The sequence below is a fragment of the Anopheles gambiae genome, chromosome X, assembly GCF_943734735.2.
Source record: "Anopheles gambiae chromosome X, idAnoGambNW_F1_1, whole genome shotgun sequence".
Taxonomy (NCBI): domain Eukaryota; kingdom Metazoa; phylum Arthropoda; class Insecta; order Diptera; family Culicidae; genus Anopheles; species Anopheles gambiae.
This window is the reverse complement of record NC_064600.1, coordinates 7,270,015-7,297,859: the sequence shown is the minus strand read 5'-3', so window position 1 is coordinate 7,297,859 and position 27,845 is coordinate 7,270,015. Positions and strand designations below refer to the sequence as shown.

The 27,845-nt window shown below is 48.8% G+C and overlaps 4 protein-coding genes across 5 annotated transcripts; 2 read left to right on the top strand and 2 right to left on the bottom strand.

Moving 5' to 3' along the window:
• Positions 1-3,365: 3,365 nt before the first annotated feature.
• On the bottom strand, positions 3,366-4,818 carry LOC1271848 (methionyl-tRNA formyltransferase, mitochondrial). Its single transcript, XM_310702.6, has 4 exons — positions 4,530-4,818; positions 4,248-4,454; positions 3,870-4,171; positions 3,366-3,790 (listed from the first exon to the last, which is right to left on the bottom strand). Exons 1-4 carry the CDS (start codon positions 4,685-4,687, stop codon positions 3,429-3,431), a joined length of 1,029 nt encoding a protein of 342 aa, XP_310702.5. The 5' UTR covers positions 4,688-4,818; the 3' UTR covers positions 3,366-3,428.
• Positions 4,819-6,731: 1,913 nt separating this feature from the next.
• LOC1271849 (nucleolar protein 14 homolog) lies at positions 6,732-9,955 on the top strand. Its single transcript, XM_310703.5, has 2 exons — positions 6,732-7,321; positions 7,408-9,955. Exons 1-2 carry the CDS (start codon positions 6,919-6,921, stop codon positions 9,459-9,461), a joined length of 2,457 nt encoding a protein of 818 aa, XP_310703.5. The 5' UTR covers positions 6,732-6,918; the 3' UTR covers positions 9,462-9,955.
• A 1,798-nt stretch (positions 9,956-11,753) lies between these two features.
• On the bottom strand, positions 11,754-13,020 carry LOC1271850 (peroxiredoxin-2). The gene is made up of 3 exons (XM_310704.6): positions 12,729-13,020; positions 12,414-12,622; positions 11,754-12,336 (listed from the first exon to the last, which is right to left on the bottom strand). The coding sequence occupies exons 1-3, from the start codon at positions 12,759-12,761 to the stop codon at positions 11,874-11,876; spliced, it is 705 nt and encodes a 234-aa protein (XP_310704.4). The 5' UTR covers positions 12,762-13,020; the 3' UTR covers positions 11,754-11,873.
• Positions 13,021-14,236: 1,216 nt separating this feature from the next.
• Positions 14,237-15,729, top strand: LOC1271852 (protein windbeutel). Of its 2 annotated transcripts, none has more exons than XM_310706.5 (2): positions 14,237-14,745; positions 14,827-15,729. In XM_310706.5, exon 2 carries the CDS (start codon positions 14,853-14,855, stop codon positions 15,663-15,665), a length of 813 nt encoding a protein of 270 aa, XP_310706.4. In that variant the 5' UTR covers positions 14,237-14,745; positions 14,827-14,852; the 3' UTR covers positions 15,666-15,729. The 2 variants fall into 2 exon arrangements, with proteins under 2 accessions (XP_310706.4, XP_061507545.1); XM_061651561.1 differs by having other exon boundaries at positions 14,262-14,739.
• Positions 15,730-27,845: the final 12,116 nt, after the last annotated feature.

Here is a 27,845-nt window from a genome sequence, read left to right as displayed (position 1 = left end):
TATATTACGAAGAGAGAGGGAAAGGGGGAGAACGAAGAACGAACACACAATCACATACACACACACACACACACACGCGTGTAGAGTAGTAGTCAACCCTCCGGTTCCTTCCAGCTGTGTGTATTCCCTTCAATCCAAACAAAAAACAAAAAACAAAACAACGTAGTAGTATTAAGGCGAAAAAGAATCCAACTCTTCTCACGACACACTCTTCACAAACCTCGCTTTATCATCGCGCGCGTTTGTGTGTGTGTGTGTGTGTGTGCAATGATGGGTGATAGTTTGCTTCAGACTGTTCAGATGCTCTAGGTGGTGTTGTATGTGTGTGGGTGCACATGCGAGTGGGTGGTGGAGTGGCGGAACTATAGCGAGGGATAATTCGAGACTATTAAAAAAATAGATTAGAAGCGCGCGCGCGCACGCCGCGCAGGACACTCTCTGGCAGTTTTAACGCGGATAAATTATGCGAACATCGACACACATACACACCGCACATACTCCCCCACACTCATACACATGCACCTCTCCCTCCTCCCTAAAAAACGTAAGAGACCATTAATATTAGATAGCAGGGTGGTGTGTTGGCATTATGGGTGTGTGTCTGTGTGTGTTGTGTTTGATCACGGACTCCTTAACTTATACCGCCGTGCGCTACACACAGATTGCGAGCGTGTGTGTGTGTATTTTTTTTTTAGTAGTTAAGCTCAGGAATTAGGCAAGATCTGTTTTTTTAAGTTCTGTTTCTTCAATCGTGCACAATTACGCTCTTGGCGGCACCACACTACTTTGACGGCATTTCCAAATCGTGCGAAGGGAACACAGCGGAACGAGGGAGATTAAACCGTAACCAAAAATGGAAGAAGCAAAAAAAAGGAACGGGTGTGATGAACTCATAATTGAAACTACTACCGTATTGCATAGTATATTACTTGTCCCAGAGGAGCTAATTTGATTTTAGTGACCACACTTCATAATAGACTAGCGTCGTGTGAGGGAGTGAGAACGACTGGGGGGAGGAGGGGGGGGGGGAGGGGAGGGTTCAAGAAGAGTAAAAAATCCAGGATTTTACGTGGCAACTCGGATGATCATTTATTCAAGAAGCATTCATTAGGAAGGAAACTAATTTAAGAAGCAGAGAGAGAGAGATAAAAAAACGGAAAACAGTAAGAAAACACACCCTCTCTGAGATAGCACTTGCAAATTTATGTACAGCTTGTATTAAAGTAATCCTTCGTTTTCCATCCCCATTGATGTAAAGCAGAATTTTCCATGGAACTCACATGTGTGTGAGTGTGTGTGTGTGTGTGTGTGTTCGTGTGCGTGTGCGTGTGCGTAGTTTATCTGGGGACGCGGCGGCTTTTCCCCCGCTAGGCTCGATACTTATCATGTAAGATGAGCTAAATAAAAACGTATATATGAACACACGAAAAGCATGCGGATTGACGCTCATCGATTGAAACAGCGGTGGGTTTCGTTTGCCCTAGGGGGTTCTGTTAGATATTTGCCGGATTTATTTATTTTTCATTTCGACGTCACAACAACCATCATTTTTGTTTTGTTTTCGATTATAAATCCACTTCCGGGGGGGATTGCGTGATATTTTGCTTGCTACAGGTGTTGCACACGCTGACACACATACACACACACACATACACTAAAGCCGCTCCTTGTAATTTAAGTTCGAGTTTAAAATTCAAACACAAATAAGTTTACTTAAAACGAAACAACAGAAAAGAAAGTTTGAGAGAGAGAGAGAGAGAGAGAGAGAGTGATGCTGCAGCCAATTTGCGTTTAAAACGGGATTTCGTTATTCGGGGGAGAGAAGGCAGCACTCTCCTGGTGAAACGAAAATGCGGAAAATGATATGTTGACGGTGTGGGATGGAGCAGTAACTTATCCTGCGCGCGCAGTATTGGGAGAAGAAAAGAGGACGACGACGACGACGACGCGTGTATGATGTACAATTTTTGCTCTGAATTCAAACTAAAGGTGTACACCGCTAGGGGAAGAGAAAGAAGATGGTACAACAACCAAGTTCAACGTATTTTTGAGATTTTCCAGAAGGTAAAAATAAAAATAACAAAAACACTAAGCCAACATTAAACGGGTGTGTGTGTTGTATGTTTGAAAGAAAATAATTGTTTGGATATGGTGAAGCTATTCATGAAAGAAATGCATGTTTCAAAGCATTTAAAGCGGATAAGGAGTATCGCCAAATATGCCTATTAGAGACATTGTTGGACCTGAAGACCTTGCTGAAATGAATTTGCTAAAATTATACATAAATATGCTCAAGAATGACAACGACATCTGTGGTACGATCCTCTACCGGTCTCTTCGATTTCTTGGCTTCGCGATTGACATCGACATCATCGACTCAAACGCGAAGCAGCAAGAATTGAACTGAGAATCAATGCAACGAAGACAAAGTACCTGCTTGCTGGAGAATTAGACCATCTGGGAAGCAGTGTATTACTTGACTGCGACAATCTTGAGGTAGTAAACGAGTTCTGCTATCTTGCGACGGGTGTTACTTCGAACAACGACATCAGCAGCGAAGTCCGTAGACGAATCGTGCTTGCTATGGGCTTCAGCGACTGCTGAGATCCAGTAGACTTCGAGACCGCATGAAATGTGAGCTTTATCGCTTATTGATTCGCCCGGTGGTCCTCCATGGATACGAGTCTTGGACCATCCAATGATTAGAGCGACGCATCCTCCAGACCATCGTTGGCGGTGTGTTCGAGCATGGAGTTTGGAGGAGAAGGATGAACCACGTAAGCTTGCTGAGATGCACGGTGAACCGAGCACAGCGACCACAATGGCTAGATCTGACGAAGCGAGACCTGTCGGAGATCGGGTGTCTACATGGATGGGTGGCTGCAGCCAGGGATCGAGCATTCTGGAGAATGATTGTTGGCCGGGCCATGTCACATCGGCGTTCTCTATCGGGAGCAGGCCAACAAGAGTGAAAGAGAGAGATGCTAAATAATACGAAATTCTTCTTCTTCTTCTTTGGCACAACAATCTGTATTCTGCCATCTTCTCCGAGATCTGGCGCATGGTGAAGATCTGATCAGTGGTTGAATTTCCGTTTCGGAATCCTCACTGGTAGTTTTCGACTATCTCTTCGACGTACGGGACAAGACGATCCTGAAGGATCAGGGATAATTTTTTATAGGCGGTATTCAACACCGTAATACCCCTGTAGTTGTTGCAATCCAACCTGTCTCCCTTATTGTATATGGGGTAGATGATGCTATCCCACATCTCAGTAACAATTAGATGAATCGCGTTTTCTGCTCGTGCACTCGTCCCGTGTGATATTGCAGACCTAACAACGAACGAGCCAAACGCGCTAAAACGTCGCATTAAATAAAATTTCCTATTCGTACTGCCTGTTTTTAACTATCTCTTAAATCGCGCTGTCACTTAAAGTACCGGTCCGATCGGTTCACCTTGCTCAGGAAGCCGTTGTAAAAGTCTTGCCCCGACAGTGTCTTCTTTCCGCCGACGGATAGCTGCAACAGTTCTAGCGCTCGTCCGTCACCGCACCGAACCAGTAGCTGCCTGCTGCGCTTGGAGTATTCGAGCTGGCCGGGCCGGTCTGCCGGCACTGCGGGTACCGATTGCGTGCTGTCGAAGGATAGTTTAAACAGCTTCACTAGCTCCCCCCCAAAGTTGGTGAGCAGTGGGCGTAGCCCGTACAGGGCGCGGTACCGATCGTACACGCTCACCGCCGTTGCCTGGTGCCATCGGATTTCCGCAAACTTTGGATCGATTTTCGGCGCTGTGGCGGTTGCAAGCGAACGAGAAAGAAACGCGTTACAGCATACATCGTAGCAACAGCGTAACTCCCATCAACCTACCATACGTTGCCTCCGCATCGTTCTGCACGGTTAGCCGCTGGTAGTAGCCCTCCAGGTCCTCGATGCAGGTGACCAAGCAGTCGGCACCGATCGCGGCCAGCCGGTCGTGCAGCTCGGGCATTAGCGTGTCGCGCCCGATGCTGACCGCCGACTGGAGCAGTATTTCCCCGACGTCGAACTGTTTCGGCTTGATGCGCATGATGCTGATGCCGGTCCGCTGCTCGCCGTTCGCGATGGCGTGCACGATCGGGGCCGCACCGCGCAGCTTGGGCAGTAGGCTAGCGTGCACATTAAGCATTCCCCTGCGAAGATGAAACCGAAGCGAATGCATGAGTCGGGTGGACACCAAGGTAAGGGAATAGACGGGGCGGTGCCTACCGATCGAAGCAATCGATGAACGTCTCCGGTATGAGGTGGCCGAACGAAACGACCACGCCGAGATCGAACCTGCCGGCAGTGGCAGGCGTACAGGCGGCCCAATCGTGCAGCGGCAGGCCGGCGGCTCGGCTGTACTGCTTCACCGGGTTTTTCGCCGCCTTAAACGACGTAACCACCTCGAGCCGCTCCACTCGCCCATTATTTACTCTACGGAGAGACAGGGAAGGAAATGCAAAGCTGTAAAAGCGTTCCGAGCGAACGTTCCGACTATTGTGCACTTACAGATTGGTGTGAATGCTTTTCAGACTTGGCAGTGAGAAGTGGTCCGTGCCGAAGAACAGCACCTTGAGGCGGGAAACGTTGGCAAAGTGTCGCTGGGCGCTGGCGTTGGTGATGCTGCGGAAGATCGAACGCCTTGGGCGTACCCGGCTCAGCAGCATTCTGTGCGGCGAGTGCAATTATGTGATTTCATTCGTAAACAAACCCGCTCCTTGGCACCCTGGTGGAAACATCACAACAAAACCGAACGACAGGTTGACAAACCGGTTGCGCGTCGGTCACATAGGAAGAGGTAACATTTCGGTAAAAGTAACGCCTCTATGTTACATTGGAGAAGCGTTACATAGCTTATAATATTCCCAAGCATATTTTTATTATGGTTTTATCATCCACGCGGCCGAGCAGTGTTGGTTATTGAAATAAAAAAAAGTTATTGAGAACTGTGATGAAAATATAAGCTAATGCCTAAGTCTATGAAAATATTGGGGGTTCATTTTTGTTGCAAGCTACCAATGAGATAAAAATTATATTATCTTGTACAACCAGTTTTTTCTAGTTTTTTTTTTTAATTTTAGCTCAGCGATTCATGAGAAATAGCCATCGAAAGATAAAAAACCCCTTAAAAACATGGTTGTCAAGAAACGTGTTCAATAAGCAGAAAAACAAACATATTCAAAATAAAGGTAGTCCCCGAGATACACGGCAATTGTCATATGTCATGATACACGGCTATGCCAAATAATTTCCTAATTGATCGCATGATAAAAACCATTTCAATAGATTTATTACTGCTAAAATCAGTCAGAATCATATTAAATTATTGATTTGGTGTCAAAAACCTTCCCCTACTTGCAAAATTACACGAAAATTGGTGATATTTTGGCTGGAAATCACGTGATTCGACTTATGCGGAAATTCGAGATACGGGGTATCTTGCGGCCGTTTTCGGTCCCAATTAACCGTGTTTCAACATGAGCGTTTCTACATACATAGAGATGGCAGGTGCGAGATGCCTGTGAGATAATTGACAACCGGTTTTTCACTCGGATGTGTCTAGAAGCTCCGAATGGTGCCGAGTTGAGACTTTTGGAATGATGGTGAAAGCGATTTTAATCTCAAAAATAAAGTAAAAAAAAATTATCCTTTTTTTTAATGGGTACTGTGCTTATTAGACTGCAAAAGGATTAACTATGTTTGATCGTCCATGATAAACTCCCAAATAGCCAGCTCGTACTTTATAGCTGATTTAGGGCTGTTTAACGAAAAATCGTTCCGATGTCGTACTTTGTGGCTGATTAAGAGATAGACGGTACTTTGCGGAACTATGGAGCTTTTTAACAGGCACATGGTACTCTTTGGAACTTTGCGGCTGATTAGCACTATGCGTAGGGTTCATGATGGAACTTGAAGGCTTGTTAAGAAAGGGTACTGAACTTGGTGGAACTTTATAGCTTTTTAATGCATGACATCGGTTCAAGGTGGCTCTTGTCAAAGTGTCAAAGACGGACGCCGGCAATAATCTCATTGCTGCTGCACAAGTTAGATTCGTTACTTGAAGAATGAATATTGAGTGAAGCGATTGTGAATTATCAGTAAATTGTGTAAAAATTTGTGTAATTTATCAATACAAAAGATTTAAAAATATACATATGTGTTTAAACCAAACAAATTTTGTTGTTTATTTCATCGATGACGCTTGCTTGAAAATAAAACACAAAGAAAAATAATCCCTGGCATCGTGGCATAAGGAAGCTGCTTAGGCGCTGTTTAAAAGACCCACATAGAACTTTGATGCTGTTTATCTACTGCAAAAGGCGAATTAGAGCAGCGATCTTTAGCGTGCCAAAATGAGCTGCTTAAGCAATTCTGGCTATTTGGGCTGTAAATTCAAAATGATCTCAGCTCCTTCGTTTTTTGCATACCGAGGAGATTTCTCTCACCGAAAATGCTACATTGATTTTGCTTTCAATATCCTTGTTTTACCAACAAGTGAGCAAATAAATAAATAAAGAATAAATAACAACCTAAAACAATTAAAATAATGAGGCATAATTATCTATCGACTTACTCATGCACGAAAATAAAAACGAAGTTGAACAAAAATGTAGCTTGGGTTTGATATAAACAAGCGTTACGCGTAACGCTAATGTAACGTAAAGTGATGAGCTCCATTTGTTTCGCCATTGTTTACATTACGTGCTCCGTTGACAGATGCCCGCAGTCGTACAGAGCTGTCAAAGGCGGCGGCAGCTGTCAGCGGCAGTGTTTATGTATCGCACAACACGTGCTAACAGAGCGACGCAGGACCGGGAACCACCAAGCTCGGGGTTCGGATTTTTTCCCCCAGCAGACTCGCGCGCACAAACATACACAACAACACACACGCGGAACCATGTGCGCCAAGGTGAGTAGAAAGGCGGACGCGGTGCTGCGCCGGAAGGCGGCGGCCACCGTCCGGAAGCCGAACCCGTTTGAGACGGTCGTGATGAAGACGAAGCACGCCGTGCTCAACCGTGGCACACAATCAAAGCGGCCCGGCCAGCTGCACCGCCTGTCGCACGAGAAGCGGGAGCAGACGCTCGGCAAGGAGTTCGCGCTGCTGCACAAGACGAACCAGTTTATGGACGCGCGGCAGAACGGCCGGTACGCCCGGCAGCCGTCCCGCAAGGAGCAGGCGAAGGAGATGTACAATCTGAACCTGACGCACGGCGGCCGGACGATGCACGAGATCGAGCACCTGGACGACGTGCCGGACGGTGCCGATGAGGACGAGGACGAGGACGGCATGCTGCAGGGTAAGAGCTGAGAGCCAATTGGCCGGCAGCTGCTCGGCTTGTTTGCTGACGTGTGTGTGTGTGTGCGATTGTGTTTTTTTTTGCAGATGCCTTTACCAGTGCGACACACTTCGGTGGCGGTTCGGACGACGATTCGGGCCGACCGGCCGGCAAGGACCGCAAGACGGTGATCGAGGAGATGATTGCGGAGAGCAAGCGGCAGAAGACGGAGCGCCAGCGCGAGAACGACGAGATGTACGAGATGCGGCTGCGGCTGGACGACGAGCTGAAGAGCCTGATGCCGCAGTTCACCGAGCACATCCGGCGGGATAGCGAGCGGCCGAAGCCGGACGATTACGACCGGGCGCTGCGCGAGATGGTGTTTGAGCCGCGCGGTGCCCCCACCGAGAAGCTGAAGTCGATCGATCGGGCGGCGGAGGAGCAGAAGCGCCGGGAGGTGGCCGAGCGAGAAAAGCAGCAGCGGATGCAGCAGCAGGAGGCGCAGAGGGTGACGCAGGGCGCTAGCCGGCCGATTTCGGCCGACGCGCTCGGCGATGACTATCTGGTGGAGGGAGAGGGCGAGGAGGAAGCGTACTATGGCGAGCCGGATGGGGATGACGTTCGCAACGGATCGGCGCCGGATGAAGAGGAGGAGGAGGAGGATGAAGAGGAAGATGACGAGGGTGAGGAGTCGGATTCGAGCGAGGCGGATAGCCTGTCGGACCTGAAGGCGGCAGTGCAGCAGGAGGACGACAGTGAGGACGAGCAGGACGCGGAACCGGAACCGGAACCGGAACCGGCCAAACAAACTGTAGCGCCCAAAGCGAAGACCAAGCCGGCGGCCGTTGCGCCCACGTACACGCTGCGCATGGTAGACGTGCCGCGCGAGTACGAACAGTTTGCCGAGCTGCTGGACGGGCACGAGGGTGACGTGCAGGGGCGGGTCGGTGTGGTCGCGTCCATGGTGCACACGCTCCGGCAGAAGCCCTTCCTGCACAAATCGCGCTGGTCGGTGCTGTTCGCGTACGCGCTCAACTACCTCGGCGTGCGGTTTGCGCACGCCACCAGCGCCACGATTGCGGGCGAGTTCGAGATGCTGCACCTGCTGACGCCCCTGCTGCACGATATCGCGCAAACGGACCCGTCCGGCATTGGCCGGGTGTTCCACAGCGTGCTCGAGGAAAAGTACAGCGTGTTCCGGAAGCAACCGCGGCGCTATCCCGATCTGGCAACGGTCGTGCTGCTCAAGCTGGTCCCTGTCCTGTTCTCGGCGTCCGACCGGCGCCACTCCATCGTGACGCCGGCGCTCGTGTTCGTGGGGGAAATTCTGTCCCGCTGTCAGGTGCGCAACCGGCGCGACATTGCCCGCGGCCTGCTGCTCGTCACGACCGTGCTGGAGTGTGCGGAGCATTCCAAGCGGTTTCTCCCGTCCACCGTCGCCTTCCTGACCGGCGTGCTGGGGCAGGCGTGCGCCAAGGACGCCCTGCACCCGCTGGCAACCGTCGGGCAGCCGTTTAAGCTCACCAGCCTGCAGCTCAGCGAAGCGGACGTACTGACGGAGGCGGACGCCGCCACGACACAGCTCACCGGGCAGGATCTGCTTCTCGGGCAGCTAACGCCCTCGTTCAAGGTGCGTGCCATCGTCTGCACGGTCACGCTGCTCTCCGCCCTCTGCACCCAGCTGGACAGCAATCCCGCCCTACCGATCGTTGCGGCCCACTTTCTGCTCCCGCTGCACGCTATCCGCCAGGCGCCATCCAGCCAGCCGGTGCAGACCGCGCTCGACGAAACGATCGCGCAGCTGTCCGCGCTGGCCGGCCGCACCCTGCCCTACCTGGCGCAGGCGAAGCAGAAACCGAAACCGCTGCGGCTGCTCGAGCCGAAGATTAACCCGGTGTACGAGGACATCCGGCGCCGGCCGAAGACGGCGGTGCCGGTGCGCGAGCAGCGCCGCAAGCTGCAGCAGAAGATTAAGAAGGTGACGCGCGGCGCCAAGCGCGAGATACGCCTCGACAACGAGTATCTGGCGAAGCTGCAGCACAAGCGGCGCATGGAGAGTGACCGCGAGCGGCAGCAGAAGGTGCGCCAGATCTTTAGCCACGCGTCGCACCAGCAGGCCGAGCTGAAATCGCTCGACCGGCGGGCCAAGTATCGGAAGTAAAGGTGCGCGGTTTAGGTTAATTTAAATGCTAAGGCTGTAAACAGAGACGGCGCAGGTTAGGAGACGTGCCTAAAGAGGACGAGCCTACGAGACGAAAACTAAAGAAGTGTTGTACGAAAAAAAGTGTTAAATGCGGATTGGAAGATAAAGCTGGTTTCGGAAAATGAAGCCTGCTCGAAGCGTTCATCACACCTTGGAAGAAAAGTGTGTAGAATTTTAAGCATTTAGAGTTAAGAGCTACGAGATGGTGCGGGTCAAGGAGGAGAGCTGATGAGTATTTGAACATTTGTACGAATTTGCAATCAGCGATGTGTTAACAAAAATCGGTAATAGATTGTTACCAGTTCGTTTTGTTCGAGTCGGCCGGGAAATCCCTCTCTCTTAATGTGAGTTTTAAGGTTCCACTGCCGTGTGCAGGTAGTCGCTGTCACGAGAATGTCGGGAGGAAGAATAGTGAATAAAAATTTGGCCAAAATGTTCGATTATCAATGTAATCATTGATGGAAGTTAACCTTGATTTAGAAATAGAAATAATAACTCCAGAATTGATTCCTCGATCAGAATCGGCTCCGGAATCAGAATTGACCTGGGAATCACAATTGGTCCTGGTAACGGAATCAGGATTGACTCCAGGAATGAAATTAGCTCCGAAACGAGAATCAGTTCTTGAATTGAGATAAGAAGTATCAGGAGCAAAATCAGTCCGGGAATCTCCATGAGAGTTGATCGTTTGAAAGTAAACTTTGATTCTTTGTGGCTATCATTACTTAGCATCATTGGACCCAAACGTCTATTCTTGTGAAGACGTCGAAACCGACTCCGTTTCGAAGCTGATTTTGGCTTCGGAGCCGATTCCGATTCCAGAGCTGATTCCGGAGCCGATTCTGATTCCGTTACCGATTCCGGAGCTGATTCTGGGGCCGATTCCGATACCAGAGCCGATTCCGGACCTACTATCCAGAATATATTCCAGAAAACTTCAGAGCTAGCCGGAATCGATTCCCGAGCCTATTCTGATTCCGGAGACGAGTCCAACTCCGTAGTCGATTCCGGAACCAATTCCAGAGCTAATTCCGGAACCAATTCCGGAGCTGATTCCGATTCCGGAGCTGATTTCGGAACCGATTCAGGAGCTGATTCCGGAACCAATTCCGGGGCCGATTCCGATTCTCAAACTGATTTGGGAACCGATTCCGGAGCTGATTCTGGAACCGATTCCTGATCTAATTCCGGAACTAATCCGGAGCCGATTCCGATTCCCGAGCTGATTTCGGAAACGATTTCGGAGCCAATTCTGATTCCGGAGCTGATTTCGGAACCATTTCCGGGACCGATTCCGGAGATGATTCCGGAACCGATTCCGATTCCCTAGCTGATTTCCGAAACGATTCCGGAGCCGATTTCGATTCCAGAGCTAATCCCGGAGCCGATTCTGATTCCGGTACCGATTCCGGAGTTGATTCCGGGGCCGATTCCGATACCGGAGCCGATTCCGATACTGGAGCCGATTCCGGACCTACTATCCAGAATATATTCCAGAAAACTTCAGAGCTAGCCGGAATCGATTCCCGAGCCTATTTTGATTCCGGAGACGATTGCAATTCCGGAGCCGATTCCGGAACCAATTCCGGAGCTGATTCCGATTCCGGAGCTGATTTCGAAAAAGATTCAGGAGCTGATTCCGGAACCAATTCCGGGGCAGATTCCGATTCTCAAGCTGATTTGGGAACCGATTCCGGAGCTGATTCTGGAACCGATTCCTGAGCTAGTTCCGGAACCAATTCCGGAGCCGATTCCGATTACGGAGCTGATTTTGGAATCGAATTCAGAAAACTTCGGAGCTAGTCGGAATCGAGTCCGCCGAAATCTTCATTTCCTATCACTACAATAAACTATAGCTTGGTGCAGACAGCAAGGACAGCGAAACAGGCTTTGGAAAATTTTAAAAAGGCTGACCCGGCGCATTGAATTGCTACGGAAGCTGACAAATATCCGTTGGTAGTGGATTATTGCTCCGTGGAAGCGTACGTAAATGAGTTGATGTGTACCAGTAACAAGCTAACGGATGTGAGGTGCGATCTGAAAACATTCCGTAACAGCAGTTTTCTAATTCAAGCGTAAGGAGGGGACGTTAGATTATTAAAGAAATCATTGATCGAAGTAAACCTTGATTTATAAATAGCCTATAATAAAACATGATTCCGTTCCCATCGTTCATCAAGCGTAATTGCATTTCCCTAAACTCCTTTACAAAATAATAAAAAAAAAAAACGCAACACAAAAACACCCAAGTAAGCTTTGCAAAAGGAAATGCCCCAGGCCACTCGAGCCCTTGTTTTTATTATTATATAAAGAATGTCACAGGTATATGCTGCTCCTGGTTGCTCTCCCCCCGAACGCCGCCACCGTGCCTTACTTGCCGTGCTTTTCGAAGTACTCGCGCGAATCCTTCGGGTTCGGCTTGATGGTGGCCGCGTTCGACTTCGGCTCCCAGTTGGCCGGGCACACCTCGCCGTGCTTCTCCACGAACTGGAACGCCTTGATCAGGCGGAGCGTCTCGTCCACCGACCGCCCAACCGGCAGATCGTTGATCGTGATCTGGCGCACCACGCCGGCCGGATCGATGATGAACAGGCCGCGCAGCGAGATGCCGTCCGGCAGCAGCACGCCGTAATCGGCGCTGATCCGCTTGGTCAGGTCGGCGAGCAGCGGATACTCGAGCTTGCCGAGCCCGCCCGCCTTCCGCGGCGTGTTGATCCAGGCCAGGTGGGAGAAGTGCGAGTCGACCGACACGCCGACCACCTCCGTGTTCAGCTCGCGGAACTCGTTGATCCGATCGCTAAAGGCAATGATTTCGGTCGGACACACGAACGTACTGGCGGATGGGGAGAAGGAAAAAAAAAGCATGTTGATCCCGGCTGGCATGCCGCATACACACACATACACACTTACAAATCGAGTGGGTAGAAAAACAGCACCAAATATTTGCCCCGATAGTCGGCGAGCTTGATTTCGCGGAAGTCACTGTTGACGACGGCGGTACCCTGGAAGGATGGGGCGGGCTGCTGGACCTGGGCCACCGACAGCGTCCGGCCGGTGTGGAGCAGGGCGCTGCGCTGGAGGCAGCCCCGGGCAGCGGCTGACGTGCCGAGCCGGGTGCACTACGGAACCGGGAGTGGAAATGTTTAGTTAAACGCTATTATATAATGAGCCGAGAGCCACTAAATGTAAACACGGTGAAGGTGGAGCGGCCTGGCTGGTACGTACCGCTTGGGCTAGCTGGCGAACGAGAAAGGACATTTTGAAGGCAGAGCACTAAACGATGATCGGATTCGGCTGTGGTGTGGATGGTGTTGCCAATCGTGCACTAGCAGCTAGCTGATTGTGGCACCGTGACCGAACGTTTCGAATGTTCTTTATTTTCAGCGCGTATGTGTTTGCTGCGATATGCCGGTTCACAACGCGGTCAGTGTGGCCAGATTTGGTTTAGGCAGTTTGAGCTGCATACAGGTAGTGTCCGAGATACGCGGATTCATAGATACGTGATATTATTAATTTTCAGGCCGGGCTACATTGATCGTACTCTCTGGTGTAATTTTGATTTTCACTAGCGCACCTGGCGGCGGCTGACCGAAGCATTTTTCCAAACAATTTGGAGCCGCTTCAGAAAATATGTATTTTTTCCATGTTTTTAACTTAATTTGGACGAGAAAAGTTTTGTAAAAGGTAGATGCACATGTCTTGCACGCATTGCATCCATTTTCATGGCAAAAAACGATGGAAAAACTATTTAATTTTGAGATCTGGCACGACCATTCCCTCGATGACCAAAAAAAGCTTCCACCAGCCGCCGCCAGATGCGCTAGTGAAAATCAAAATTACACCAGAGAGTACGATCAATGTAGCCCGGCCTTTACAGTTCTTTGAGAAAATTGCACTGATTTGACACATCAAATCAAGTCGTTGAGTACATTGAGCGTGGTTGCTTATTTTTCTTCTTCTTCTTCTTCTGTTAGGTGACAGGTCCCAAGTGCCACAAATCCACTAATCGACCACCAAACGGGTTTTAAACGACTCAAGCTCTCAACCTAAACGAAATATAGAAAGACTTCGTTTAGCAGACGGCAAACGACTCATGCATGCTAAAATAGTAAAAAGCTGGTGGCGCCATTTGTTGGTGGGATACCCAACTAGTGGAGCTTCCTCGCTTGGAGGAGAGCTTTCTCATTCCCTCTGTACTGTTCTATGGTTTCGCATGGAAGTTATGCATCGCTAGAACTAGAACAGCGATACGATTGTTTAAATACTAAACTCCAATGTGAGCCATTAGGTAACGGTCAGAACCTCGCCGCATGCGATATTGCCGCATGCGGCAAGAGAAGAATTTTATCAATTTTCTAGCTTTTCAAGGTATTATAATGATATTTTGTTGTTTCTTTATCAAGATAATCATTATTTGATATGATTTTAGACATTTGACATCTGAAATAAAATCGCATGTGGTGATGCGGCAATATCAAATGATTTTGATTTTGCCGCATCGCCGCATGCGGCAGATTCGCAAGTGCTGTCATTAACGTCAAATCCCATACAAAACCTTGCGGCAAAATCGCATGCGGCGAGGTTCTGACCGCTGCCTAAGTGACAAAAGCTCACGCTTTGCAACATTTGTCAGCATTTTGTCACTCCTATGGCCTTGCGCCTATATCATTAAATAAAAAACCAAAATCCTTCACACCCTGTAATTTGATAGCTCTGGTCACTCTGCGCGTGATTGAAGTTGACAGTTGGTTTGCTTTCGGGCGGCGAGACGAAGAACAGAACGAAATTTGTCCTCTATTAAATTAAAAACACATTTGCAGTGGTTTAAAGAATTTGCTTACAATTTCTCCAAATCAGTTCGATTGTAAAACAATCGAAGTAATTTTTTTCCCCTTCACGCAAAGTGCAGCAACAAGCCTACAGCTTGGCAGCACTGTCAATGTAAACAAATTGCGTGTATGTCAACACGCCTTCTTCTTGTTGTTTTTAGCCGGCATCGGAACTCCCCGCAGGAGCAGCTCTTTGTGCAGCGTACTGTGCAAGTTCATATTTTAATATAATTGGAAGAAACCCTACTTTTTAGTCTAGTGTACAGTGGAACAAAAGCAGTTAGCGAATTCAGTCGAAAAAGTAAAACAACGTGCTTGCGTTCGTGTGGATGGCACAATAAAGCGGACAGTTGCTGACAAATTCTTTTCTTCCTGTGGATTGTGGTCGACGCCTTCTACTCGCTGCGGTACAGGTAAGCAAATCCTTATCCACTCCAAGCCCGGTATCAGCCTATCCTTTGAGCATCCTTTGATTGTTCTTTCTTCATGTGCAGCTCCTTCAGTGGTGGCAAGCGTCATCATGCGGTACTGTCCCCCAGTGCCGGTCGTTGCCCTTGCGCTGGTCGCTGCCAGCGCGCTAATTGCCCCGACCGCCGCCTGGACCGCACGGGGCTGCGTCGATCTCGACTCGTCCACGTTCGATCTCGTGACGCGCAAGTTTCGGTACAGTCTGGTCAAGTTCGATACCGCCTTCCCGTACGGCGACAAGCACGAGGCGTTTACCGGGCTCGCGCTCGAAACGGTCGGCACGACGGACGAGCTGCTGTTTGCGCTGGTCGGCATCAAGGACTACGGCGAGCAGGACAATGCCGACCTGGGCCGGCGGTTCGCCATCCCGAAGGAGTACCCGGTGATCAAGCTATTCCACGGGGACGGTACGCCGCCGATCGATTTCGCCCCGGCCGACGGCGAGGTGACGGGCGACAGCTTGCGCAAATTTCTCAAGCGCCACACGGCGCTGTACATCGGGCTGCCGGGGTGTACCGAGCGGCTGGACCGGTTGGCCCAGTCGTTCGTGGACACGGTGGAGCCGGCGGAATGGCGCGACCTGATCGAGCAGGTCGAGCGGGCCGAGCGGGCAGAGCCGGACGCGGCCAGCCGAGCGCCCTACCCGATGTATCTGTCGCTGATGCGCAAGATCGTGAAGGAGGCGGACGGGGGACGGCGGACAACCGTCGAGGTGGTGGCCGACGAGATGAAGCGTGTCGAGAAGCTGCTGGCCGGGAAGCTGAGCGACGCGAAGCGGGCGGAGCTGAAGCTGCGCCTGAACGTGATGCTGTCGTTCGGTGGGGCGTCGAGCGGCACGCGCAAACCCGAACGGGCGGAGCTGTAGAACGAATAAAGGCTGCACGTGCGCCCGTGCGCATCTGCGTACGAGAAACGTAACGGGAACACAACGGATTTGTGTGGTTTGTCAGCTGAGAATCGATTTGTTGGGGAGGGAATGGTTGAAAAGTGTCCGTTTGGCTTTATTGCAGAGTTAAAGTTTTTTTTTTTTGGGTCGGGAAATTTGTTGCAAAAATCAGTCAAACATGAAAAAGATGGTTACTTTTTACCTCCCAGTATGATTGGTTGGTACACGGAGAGAGTCGGAAGAGATGCTTGGCACTGTGTTAGCATCCGCTCGGTCGGATGCGAATTATTCTGGGCAGCCAACCTCGCAACATAAGCAACATAGAAAAAAAAAAGAAACCCACTAAGTACTTATCATTAGATCGCAAAATTTCAACTACAATTAACACAACCCTGTAAGGAGGGATCTTGAAAAAGAGGAGCTAATGTTTCACACACGCCGTTCTTGTTAGCACCCCCCATCTTGCACCGGCAGCGGGCAATGGACGGATGGGCACGGCCAGCCACGCTCTGCAGCGTACGCCTATTGCCTTCGCTCGCTCCCCGCAGCATGATTTCTCCTTTCGCCGGTGCGGCCACACGCCAGCAAACATTCCTTACCGTCGCGAGCGCGAGCGGTGAGAATCGCTGGAAGCCGAAGCGATGGCCGAAGAAGCGGCGCATGGGAAGAAAGCAAAACTATGCTGCCAATGCAAAACCGTTCCGGCAGGGAAGCGAAAGACAAGTGCTTGTGCGAGAAGAGAAAAAACTTCCATCCGGAGAAAAGAGAGAGAGAGAGAGAGAGAGAGAGAGAGAGGGAGAGAGAGGGAGAGAGAGAGAGAGAAAGGAAGAGCAAAAAAGTCGATCATCTGGGATGATCGCGTCTCTTTCTCTTTGGCCTTTCTTTCTTGCGCCGTGCACGAAAAGACCTGCGGCGGTACCGTGGGGATAGCGAAGGTACTCCCAACCCCCCCCCCCCTCTCTTCTGAAAGAAAGTGTTTCTCAACTTGCTCGCTTTTTGTTGTTGTCGTCGAAAAGGGTGTGCTCATGTTTGCCGGGGCCCCAACAGATAAGGTAGCATAAATCGTTAAATAAAAAAAAAATAGATAACTATACATCAGCGATATCGATGGGCTTTTGGGACTTCACCAACCGATCAATCCCAGGCGTAGTTGCAACAGACATCCGGCGACATGTGTTGGGAAAGCAGGCAAGTCTATACGATGTGGTGGTACTCATGTACTCTTCAATTAAACTGTTTGTTTTTTTTTCTCTAATTTCCTGAAGGAATTGTCTAATGCAATAGTTTTCCAGTTGGTATTCGGTCACCAGGTTTTAGTGTTAGCCGGTATGATGCTAGTGGTGGAACTTTTCGATAGTAATTTGATGGTCTAGGAGTGATCTCCCCAAACCCAAGTTTGCAACAGTTTTTACGAGTACGCGTGTGTGTGTGTTTCAATGGTTTTTAAGTTCCAATCATTTGGAAAATCCATCATGGTTCGGGGGATGGGAATTGGCAATGTTAAGAGGTTCCTGCTCAAAAATGTTATATTATAGTATTATAAAAAAAAATCAATTGGTTGCCTCGAGGGCTGTACAAAAAATGCTTAAACCTAAACCATATCTAGCAAAACCCCTTATACTAAAATTGAGTTCATAGAAAGAGTTCTTGTTTAAGTAAAAAATAAATAAATTTTTATAAGTAGCAGTGCATGACTTCAGTAATTCAAGACTATTCCTAGTAACGTGGGTGTATAAAAGGGAGCAACCGCTAAATAAATGTTCACTATGCTTTAATTCTTCTAAAAGGTTATGGGCCCAGGAGGTATTTTGCCTATAAAAATTTAACACAGAGAATCAGTCGCGGAGCTAAATCCTGCTCTCTCTAGAAGATGTTGACCCAGAAGATTTCCATTTTGGTTGGATATTCCGAAGACACGAATTTTGTGCAACCAACTCTTGGTCGCGACATTTTCAGTCGGTGATCATCACGAGACTTACGGGCAGTGCTGCAAAATGTCATTGCCAATGTCATAAAAAATCTGACTGAAACAAAATTCATGTCAGCGTCACGTAATACATTCTGATAATCAGAGGTGATACTCAAAACGTGACCAATACATGGTTTGTGACATTTTTGCGACCGTCGATAGGTCAATCACTATGTCATGTTTTTTTTTATTGTGATCAATTCTGCAAAATGTCACTGACATAGTCATGACAAATTCCAACTGAAACAAAACCATGTCAGCGTCACGAGCTCTACTGTGATGATCAGAGGTGAGACAAATGCAAGAAAGCATGCACATTTTGTCGTGATGTGATGTCGTGAATGTTGTGATTATCATAGGGAGAAAATGTCGTGACGAAGTGAGTGATCAAGAGTTGGATGCTAAACAAAATGTTATCAAGCATGTGATTGGACCACCAACCTCTGATCATCTCAGTTGTGTACGTGAGCTTTTTTGAGCTTCGTTTCAGTCATGAGTGTTGGTGCCTGAAGCAGCAGCATTTAGCAGAAAAAGTCATTATTACTCATGCGACGGCTTGTGGGTCAGAGTTTCGCGGATGACTAAAGCACTCGCATGTCGTATTCGGCATGTCATGACGCATTTTCATTGAGTATCAGCAATGAGCATCAAGCTACTATGGACGTTAATTGTTTTCGTTGGTGAACATCTAGTGTTGCTCATGACATTGTGCAGCACTGCCTATAATACCATTTCTTCCCAGGTACCATAACCAACGAGTTATGAAGAGGTCATCCGGCGACCTGTATACCTGTGAGTATTGGATACGATAACCAATCTACCCGGAGGTCATTTTCGTTATAGAACAGTTTTATTTTAACACAATTTCAATCAACTTCAATCATGCAAAAGGGTTCAGCACCACTGGCACTGGCTTTTGCTCCGGTGAGCTGCGCGGTGCCACAAGCGAGCAACCCCTTCCCTCGGTTGTACCACCACCACCAAAAAGCAAGAGCCACCAAAATCCACCATAATCACCACCTTCCCCCTTCCCCCACCCTCCCTTCGAATGAAAACAAAGCACCTGATTGGAGGAGAAGCTGCGAGGCCACCAACAGCAACAAAGAGGGGGCAGTAAAAGTTTGTCGCTTTTTGAGCGGGTCGCCCGGAAAGGTTGCGGGAGGTGTGCGGATCTATCATCGAGCGGCCCCGGGTGCAGCGCGGGCAGTGTAGAATGCCGCACTGTCTGTGCGGCACATCCCCACCACACCCGAAGACGACGACGACGGTGCCGAGTAATGTGGGGGGGGGGGGGGGGGGGGGGGCCTTGTGCCAGCGATCTTGTGCCGCCGTGTCCGGGCTTTTCTCTACCGCGTGGTCTCAGTTACGCACTGGCACTACGTACGCGAGCACTACTTGCTCGGCTAGCGCGGGCGCACAACAACGCGCAGCAGTATTTTTTGTTTGTTTGTGTGTACGCGCTCTCTCTCTCTCTCGCGTGAGCGGCCCCTCAGCAGTTGTGTTCAGTCAGCCACCTGAAACGTCGTCGTGTGGGGAAGGGCCCGGTCGTGGCGTTAGGCTCTTTTTCTTGAGCGGCGCTGTTGTGGTTCTGCTTAGTTTAGCTAGAAACTTTCGGGCCGGAATAGCTTCATGTGTTCCAAGGCCCGTTTTAAGCTAAGCCAAATCTTAACGTAAACCTGCTCCCCACCGCCGCCAGCTACCTTATCACCTTATCGTGGCTCTCCTTATGTGTGGCTGTGTCCGAGAAGGGAGGGAGTTTTACAACTTACACGTGTGCAACGAGTGTTTTTCCTCGCGTTTGCTGTGTGTGTGCCTGCCTGCACACAAACGCATTCAGCCCCGTTACCACGCGGCCCGCCAGAACGATCGTTTGCCGCAAAACCGCCGTTATGTTCTCAAGGTGCGCCCGACGCCGCCCCAACCGTGTGTGTGGTGCTGTCCGCTCGGTGGCCTGCTGGCTGCTGCAGTGAGCGTGCCCGGAAGGAAAAAGCAGATCGGCCGGTGTGTGTGTGTGTCCTCCCGTCAATAAACCATTACACCCTGTTTTTTGTGGCTTTGTTTTGGTTTTCTTCGCGTCGCCTTTTCGGTGTCAAGTACCTTTGCCGCGCATCGAAGGGAGGATGGGAGGAGAATGCTGTTCGTGTGAGTGGTTTGTTGTTTTTCTTTTTGGAGCTCGCGGTGCGTTTGTATGTGTGTGTGTGTGTTTGTGGAAAGAGATTAATGTAGCGTGTGAAGATCGACTTAAGAAATCTGCCCCCGGGAGGGGTCTCTCTCTCTCTTGAGCGCAAGAAATCTTTCGTTCGCTTGTATCGCAAAACTGTAAGTGCAGCAAAACCGTGTTTACACCTGTTCCATTGTGGGCTCGAAGCAAAAAAAAAAAAAGGAAAGAAGGAAGATTGTGCTGCAGCAGCAGCAGCTTCAAATTGTTGCACGTGCAAGTGCGCAAACGTACGCGGACAGTAGCGCAAAACCGAACCAATCAACCCCCGCACACTACACAGATCAGCCGTTATCACCATTCAACGACCGCTGGAGTCAATTTACCATTCCGGGTAGTCGCACAGTTCAGCTCGGGTGGGGTGGTTTTGGGGCGCCACCAGCGAAAGAAACACCAAGCATCAAGAGGCGACAAGCGAGCAGCAGCAGCAGGCTCTCCAACGATCGGGTAAGTTTTTGGTGCAAGACTCTTGTCTTACGGTGGTCGGGGTTTTCTTTCTTCGCTGTAGCATTTATTAAACACACACACACAAACACATTGGAAGGCACTTGATGTATCCACATGATCGCGCTTCTTTGCCGATATGCAACGGTAGATGGCAACGGAGCAGTGAAAACTCCTTGATACATTGGTTTTTCCTCGTCGCGTGAACCATTTTTGTTTTTGCCGTAAATTGTGGATGGTAGTATAGAGATAAATATTACAAAACAAAACATATATTATACATATAATAACAAAAAAAAACATGGCAAAGCTAAACCTCCCCAAGACACACTTCACGACGACGCGACGCAAGCGAGGCAGAGCAGAGCTTTTCTTTGGACTTCGAATCGCAAAGCTTTCCACCGCCACCCGTCCACCCGCTCGCTCACCCACCCCTCCCCCCCCCCCCCCCCCCCCGGAACTCTTTTGGCCGATGGGTCTTTGTTTCTAATTTTCCGCCTGCCGCCGTTGGCAATTTTCTCTGCTGCTGCTACTATTTTGTGTTCCACCAATTTTCATTCTCTTGTCGGATGCATGTGTGTTTGTGTCTGTGTGTGTGTGTGTGTATGTGTGTGCTGGAGTGTTGTCTCTCCTGCCGTGCTGGCCGCATTCCGCACAGGAAGGGGGGGAGGGGGGGATATGTACAACCCTTACACGAAAACGGAAAGAATCAGTTAATGGGTCTTCAACCCATTAAGCACGTTCTTAATCTGCCGTAAATTAATTGCAAACTCCTAGAGCAGGTAAGAGGAAGCTAGAAAAAGAGATGCAGCGATAGAAAATGTACAAAGTGAGAGAGAGAGAGAGAAAGAAAGAGAGAGATTCGGCAAAAGAAAGAGACTCTCGGTAAGAAAGGTGTGCGGTAAAGCATCTTATTAAAATGGAAACATCAGCAGAGAAAAAGAAAAGCCCTCGTACCTCCACGCAAACGTACACACACACACATACACAAACAGGTCTATGTACAGTTGTGCTCAGCACAGTAGGTTTCAACCGAACATTAATTGCCAAACAAAGGTTGCCAAATTTGCAAAGGTACACACACTGTTGTGTAGTAATTTTTCCGACTTTTTGGATTGGGATTTGGATTCCGAATAATATTTTACACTACTGTATTGTTCACTAACAATCCAATATTACAGGGTTTTCCAGTGGTTCTCATAGTTGTGGGACACTTCCTTGACTCTTTCCTGTTGGAAGGGAACTACACAAGTTGGAAATTGGACTCTATGGCACCCTTTTTGGACAGGCTCCTTGAAAATTCCTATTGGATTTGTCCAACAAGAGTGCTAGAGAATCAACTTCCCATTACATTAAATTCATTTCACGTATGAAAGTGTCATTAAAGTGTCCCACAGTTATGAGAACTTCGGGTAAACCCTGCAATCCTTCATCAGAGAGCTCGCAACGATTTTCGTCGTCAAAGATGGTTAAAAATGCATCTTTTCAGCACGGAGCGCACAACGGGAATGATCTTACAGTACTACTATTACGATCTATTATGATACTATTTATGATCTTACAGTACTACTATTTTGACCAGCACTGTATGTACACGCTCCTCGTACTCGATCAAGTAAGGTGAAGTGGAGTTAACGAAGAAAAAAAAAACGCAACACAAACCTGCAACTCAAGAGAGAGAGAGGTAGGATTGTTGTGTAGCGGTGTTCGAGAGATCGCCAGAGTGCCCCCTCACCACGGGGCCGGGTCTGCTGGGGGTCGGGTCAACAACTGTTTCTGGCAGCGAGAAGAAAGAAGCAACAGCAACAGCAACAAATCAACACATATCTCTGTAACTGTTAATGGCCATTATGAGGTTTTGTTGAGTTGCCGCTGCTCTACAGCCCGGTTCTTCATGTAACGATGGCAAGTGGGCTTCTTCACCGCACTGCGCAGTAGTGCACCATGTACTGGTGTAGTGCTGCACAAGAAGCGCTTTAATGTCGTGTCAGTATGAGATGGGCAAACAGGCAATGCTAAGAACACATTCTACGAAATCAGTCAAACAAAACGGGAACGTGTCGACCCTGCCCCTGTTTGCTGATGCGCTAGATAACGTACGCCATACTCCGGCTGATAAGCTACCGTGTGCGTTTGTGTCCTACCTGTCCAGCTGGCCTATTCTGAGCGTGAGGACAACCGAAGGCTTCTAGATGCTCGCCTAAGTTCGGTGTGATAAGGGACCCCTAAAACATGATTGACAGCTTCCTTCCAGCTATTCGGCTGCCCGACCGGTTGACAGCACGCGTTTGGGCGGTTTAATAACGGGTCATAAACGGGCGCGATCGTCTTGTTTTGCTGTCGGAGTGAAAAAGGTGTGAATCATCTGTTTTTTTCCCTCTCCTCTCTAACGAAGCTTTTTTTTTGGGTTACCAAAAAGAAGCTGCTACCCTTCAGACGTTGAGCAATAGTTTGAGAACAAATGTTGATGTTTTCGTTAAACCATGATGCAACGGATTTGATTGAACTGAAACGTATCGACTCAGGTGGGCTTAAGGTAACAAAAATTTCATCGACATTTGTTATTGTTTTTGCTTTTGTGGGTATATGGTGCTCAACCTTAATTTCGATACTGGCTTTTCTGGCAAGGGAACACTAGAGCAATTGGGCCACGGGTACAGTTGAACGCAAACAATTCATATTTCCAGACACGCTCTTCATGCGATTGATTGTGTAGCCAACGATAATTAAATCTCTTTTGAATGGTACTATTTGGTAATTGAACGAGCTTTTAAATAAATTCCTTAGCAAACCCAGTTTCTGGCCAAATGTTTATTACGAATCAAACGGATGATGATGAGTGCTTGCTTGATATTTCAATGCGAATGCATAGATCTCGAACCATCTCGGTGGTGCAGTGGATAAACACTATTCCTATATCAGTTCTTTGGCGCTCGTAGTTCGAATCCCAACGGAGGGATAGCTTTCTAAGAATTGAAATATTTTTACCGTAGGATTTGGTGATCACATTATTTTTGTGAATACCACAAACCTTGATGGATACAGGTGGCACTATAAGTGTACGATCTGTGTTTCAGTTGCCCAACAGTTTGTCAAACGACCATGAGAAGACCTCTAAATTTGCCAGGCCTTAAATAATCGATCTAGATTCCAGTGACGACTCCTTCAGTCGTCTTGCTGTTGAGGGCTGCTGTGTTGGTGTTAGATATTCGTTCCGAAAGCTACGGCAGGTAAATTCTTCGAAAGCATCCAAATGTTTCGCCACTCAAACCGCACATAAACCAATATGCTTCCAACTACCCCCGCCCGGCTCAGACCTTTATCGGGTCCGGGTGTGAGCTGTGAAACATATTGCGCCACTGGGTACCGTTCCACGCGATTCGTTTCGAAGGCGTGCACGGTTCGGGAACAGGGGAACTGGCTAGAATCGTTCCTAGCGTTGCAAAGCGCCTTATCTTGGCGCTGGTTTCGCACGTCGCGTTTATTCGGCCGCGGCGTGCAATAACAACGTCCTCACAATATGTCGACACACGCCGTTCTCATGCGGAGTGTTGCCACCTTTGCCGTTGTTGTTGTGGCTGTTGCTCCCACTCTTTCGGGGGGGGGCCCATCCATTGATGCGTGGCGAGCCTGGTACACACACACACACATACACACACCGGCACACCATGTCGCAGAATTCACCAACGTCAGTGCGCCCGCCACCGTTGCCTAACGTTCTTACAAAACCGCAAGACCCGAGCGGGCGGCTTGGAGGGATTGAAACTCCGAATCGATGCCTTCATTCCAAACAAAAAAAAAACAACAACAACAACAGACCCACACAGACACGGACACTACTAGCCGGAGAGTGGTGTGGGTCCTGCGGGGCAATCGTCCATTGGGGCTCGGCACTGGTTGGTGTGTGGCCCGTTGGCAGCCAAGCACAGCCATAACAACGTCGGCGTCGGATTTTGCTCGAAAACTGGGGCTCGCTTGCGGCGCAGCGCTGTTTTGCTTGCTGTCCGTCTCGGCCTGGTAAACTTTCGCTGGCTGGTGCGCGGGCTGGGAAAAAATGCTGACGCGCTGACGAGGCCGATGATGAAACGCGTCCATCTTTTCGTGTCCGCGGCACTTCGCAAGGGGGGGGGGGGGGGGGGAAGGGAGGGGTTGCGGACTTGCGCGCGGACGGCGATTGCATTCCAAGGTGCGCTTGCCACCATTCGTCCCGAGCCGCACATCGTCTTGTACATCAGTAGGCGAAAAAAAAGTGCATTGATGCATGCGCTTGGTTGGACAGAATGTTGTTTTGTTTGTGTACAAGTAATTCAATCAACACTTACGGTGCTTTTAGTCACCAGCAAGAGGTATTTTCTTGCGCTTCGTAGCATTCTCTCTAGCATAATACACTCTGGCTTTGAAGTGTTGTGCAAAGTGGGAGTGTCTAACTGCAATAAGACATCAGCAAACAGATCCCAGACATCTCTAAAGTACCTAAAACGGTATTGGAATTACTGAAGAAACATCTCGTACTTCCGTTTCCAATATCTCCAGCAGTACGTTGTGTTGGGACAACTCCTGACAATGAAAATCCTCACATCAGAAAGCAAAATATATAGAATCAGTACCATAAACTTAAAGCCTATTGTGGATATTGGAATTACTTCAGAGAAATACAGAAGAGACATTTCGTACTTCAGTTTCCAATATCTCCAATATCTCTATAAATTTTGTTTTCTGATATGAGGATCTTCAATGTCTGGAGTTGTCCCAATACAGTACGTTGTATTGGGACAACTCCAGACACTTAAGATCCTCATATCAGAAAACAAAATTTATAGAATCACTACCATAAACCTAGGCCTATTGCAGATGTTGGAACTGCTACAAAGAAATACAGACGGCAGACATCATTGTCTCCAGAAGTACATTGAAGATACGTCCAGATGTTGAAATCTTTTGCTATGCCTCTTGTGAAAATGATCAAAAGAGCTGTATGGAAATAGAGGAGATATATAGTTCAATATCTCCAGCACTACATTCAATATCCAAACATGACCGGATATTGAAATGCGTTGTTGACGTTGCGTCTCTTGAAGATCCTCGCATCGGAAAGTAAAGTAAATAGAATCAGCCCATTGAAGATGCCTGAAAAGAGATCGACTCAGTTTAGTCGTCAGCCATCAATATCTTCACACCAGGGTACATTGTAGCAGAAAGATGTCCAGATATTTAAATTTCCCCTTGTTTCGCAGACCAGCACACATCCGCAAACCAAACAAACCTAAAGACGCTGAAGCGTGAGATGATGTACGTGAGTGGGTAGGAAAGTGTGACGGTGCGATTGGATTGGACGAGCGATCATTATACCGACAGTGCAGGGATAAAATGCGGACTCCAGCGCAGATATTAAGAACCTTAACCCCGTTCGATAGTGCCGATATTAACTTCTCTTCCGCACCCTCGCAGCTTATCAAGGCAGCACCGGCCATTTCGCCGACTCGGTGCGGCAAGCATCTAGGATGAGAGCTTGGGCCCGTTTTCTCAACGCTGACCATCAATGTCGATCATAGTGCGCAAGCAGTGCGGAACCGACCGGAACCGGACCATTCGCACGTTGCGCTGTTGTTGATGCAAACATTTTAAAAAAAAAAGATTGCTCTTCATCATGTTTGTTGGTAGCAGAAATTTGCCGCTAGGGGGGGGGAGGGGGGGGGGAATGGTGCAGCGGGCGAGCGAAATGAAATTGTTTGCACCACATTTTCCAGCCCATTTGTCATTGACATTATAGGGGAGTGGGCTGAGGGAGCTGAGGGACGGATTGGCGCTTGAAAGTTGGCCAGCTTGAAACACACCACTCAGCTGGCGTGCGCCAGGTTCCCAGCTGCAAAATGCTAAAATAAAACGCTGTTAAACATAGACCTGACGTGCGTGCGTGCGTGCGTGAGCTATAGCCACAGACACAGGGCTGAGCAAACAGCGCACGCTATGCGTGCCACCCATCCACCCACCTGCAGCTGAAGCTGATTGATAATAATGTCGTCCGAGGGTGCCCGGGAAGAGTTCGGAGCTACTGCCACATCTTCAAGAAGCACCGAAGCACGTTATATAAAATCTCATTTCGGAGTCTTGCCCCCGTCGCAGCTCGCCCAACTCTCTTTCTCTCTCTCTCTCTCTCTCTCTCTCTCTCTCTCTCTCTCTCACACACACACACCGTCTCGCTGGCTTCTGATTGTGCGGGGTCGCTGACCAGCGTGCACCCGAACCGAGCCCATGATCCGGGAGCGCGTGACAGCATCTTAACAATTACCGGCAAAAATAAAATAAAAAGAAGCACATAAAACAGTCAGGCCAGCCTCATAAATATTCAGCGGACTCTGCCTTAGCGGTACCCCGGGGGAGGGTTGGTTTTGTGCCTGGTTTTCCCTCCCCAAAAGCCTTCGCCGGGATGTTACGGGCTCGATCGTAAATGCTGGATCGCAGGGGAGAGGGGAAAGGCATAACAGGACAGGGGTGAGAGGTAATGGTTCCGGATTGGCCTGCGGCGGGATATGTCGTTGTTTATTTTCTTTATTTGTACCTTTCCTCGTCCGGGTGAATGCCGAAAGTGAAACGGTGCTGTGTGGCCCTTCTCCCAAAATGATCGGGGTGCACATTGGGGCATTGGATGTTAGGATAGTGTTTTCGTATTCCTATGCTCTGTGGTGCCGGGTCGGATCCATATGCTAAGCATGGAGTGGAAGTCTACCTATCTGTAAGCTGCCGTATAGCGGTAGATAGATCTGCAAGTATCAGGAAATCTTGCTGAGGGAGAGATTTGTCACAAAACTTATGCCTGGAATATAACTTCTCAAACATATCAACTCCAAAACGCACTGCTTTAAAGGCACTTTACGGATAAAAAAAGACTGCCGCACTAGACACTCCAATTGCTTTAATGTCTTTATCAGAATTGTGATGCAACGCCTTCAAGCAATGCGACCTACGGCTGCTATTGTCAACGACTCTATTTCTCTACGGTACTGCTATCGGCCGATTAGTTTCGGATCATTAGCTCATTCGCTTTACCGTTGCGTTAGCTCAGGAAGATAGCGAGCTCATTGGACAGCGTTGCTTTTGACACCAAATCCAATGGCTGTTGGGGATCTTAAATGATTAAACTTCAAGATTTTGGTGCCGTATCACTTGGAGATATAGGATCTCCGTCGATGATTCGGAACAATTCAGAAGATAGGATAACTTTTAACCCTGCGCATGATGAATGTTTTTGAATTTATGTTATGAACTCTTGTTCTCAAGATTTTGATAGCACCCAAGAGTTTCATCACTTCTACTGCGTTGCTTTACGATTAGTTCCCATCTTCATGGACTGCGATGTGCATGCAGATATAGACATAAATGTTTGAGATATGTACACATCTGACTGGTTGTAATGAAATGAGACGAGATTTGCCTAATCCAACATTATCTCTGGAGGATTTCAGGTGTATTAATTACAGAATTGGTCTTAAGAGAAATTTGAAAAGGCATTTCTGAAGAAGTACAACTC

Bases quoted from the DNA above. Each gene is read 5' to 3' on its own strand.
- LOC1271848 (XM_310702.6), bottom strand. From the start codon at position 4,687: ATGCTGCTGAGCCGGGTACGCCCAAGGCGTTCGATCTTCCGCAGCATC. The intron at 4,455-4,529 runs GTAAGTGCACAA...GTCTCTCCGTAG, and splicing joins AAAAGCATTCACACCAATCT to AGTAAATAATGGGCGAGTGG. The intron at 4,172-4,247 runs GTAGGCACCGCC...TCATCTTCGCAG, and splicing joins TTCATCGATTGCTTCGATCG to GGGAATGCTTAATGTGCACG.
- LOC1271849 (XM_310703.5), top strand. From the start codon at position 6,919: ATGTGCGCCAAGGTGAGTAGAAAGGCGGACGCGGTGCTGCGCCGGAAG. The intron at 7,322-7,407 runs GTAAGAGCTGAG...TTTTTTTTGCAG, and splicing joins CGAGGACGGCATGCTGCAGG to ATGCCTTTACCAGTGCGACA.
- LOC1271850 (XM_310704.6), bottom strand. From the start codon at position 12,761: ATGTCCTTTCTCGTTCGCCAGCTAGCCCAAGCG. The intron at 12,623-12,728 runs GTACGTACCAGC...CCGGTTCCGTAG, and splicing joins TTCGCCAGCTAGCCCAAGCG to TGCACCCGGCTCGGCACGTC. The intron at 12,337-12,413 runs GTAAGTGTGTAT...CCCATCCGCCAG, and splicing joins TTTTTCTACCCACTCGATTT to TACGTTCGTGTGTCCGACCG.
- LOC1271852 (XM_310706.5), top strand. From the start codon at position 14,853: ATGCGGTACTGTCCCCCAGTGCCGGTCGTTGCCCTTGCGCTGGTCGCT.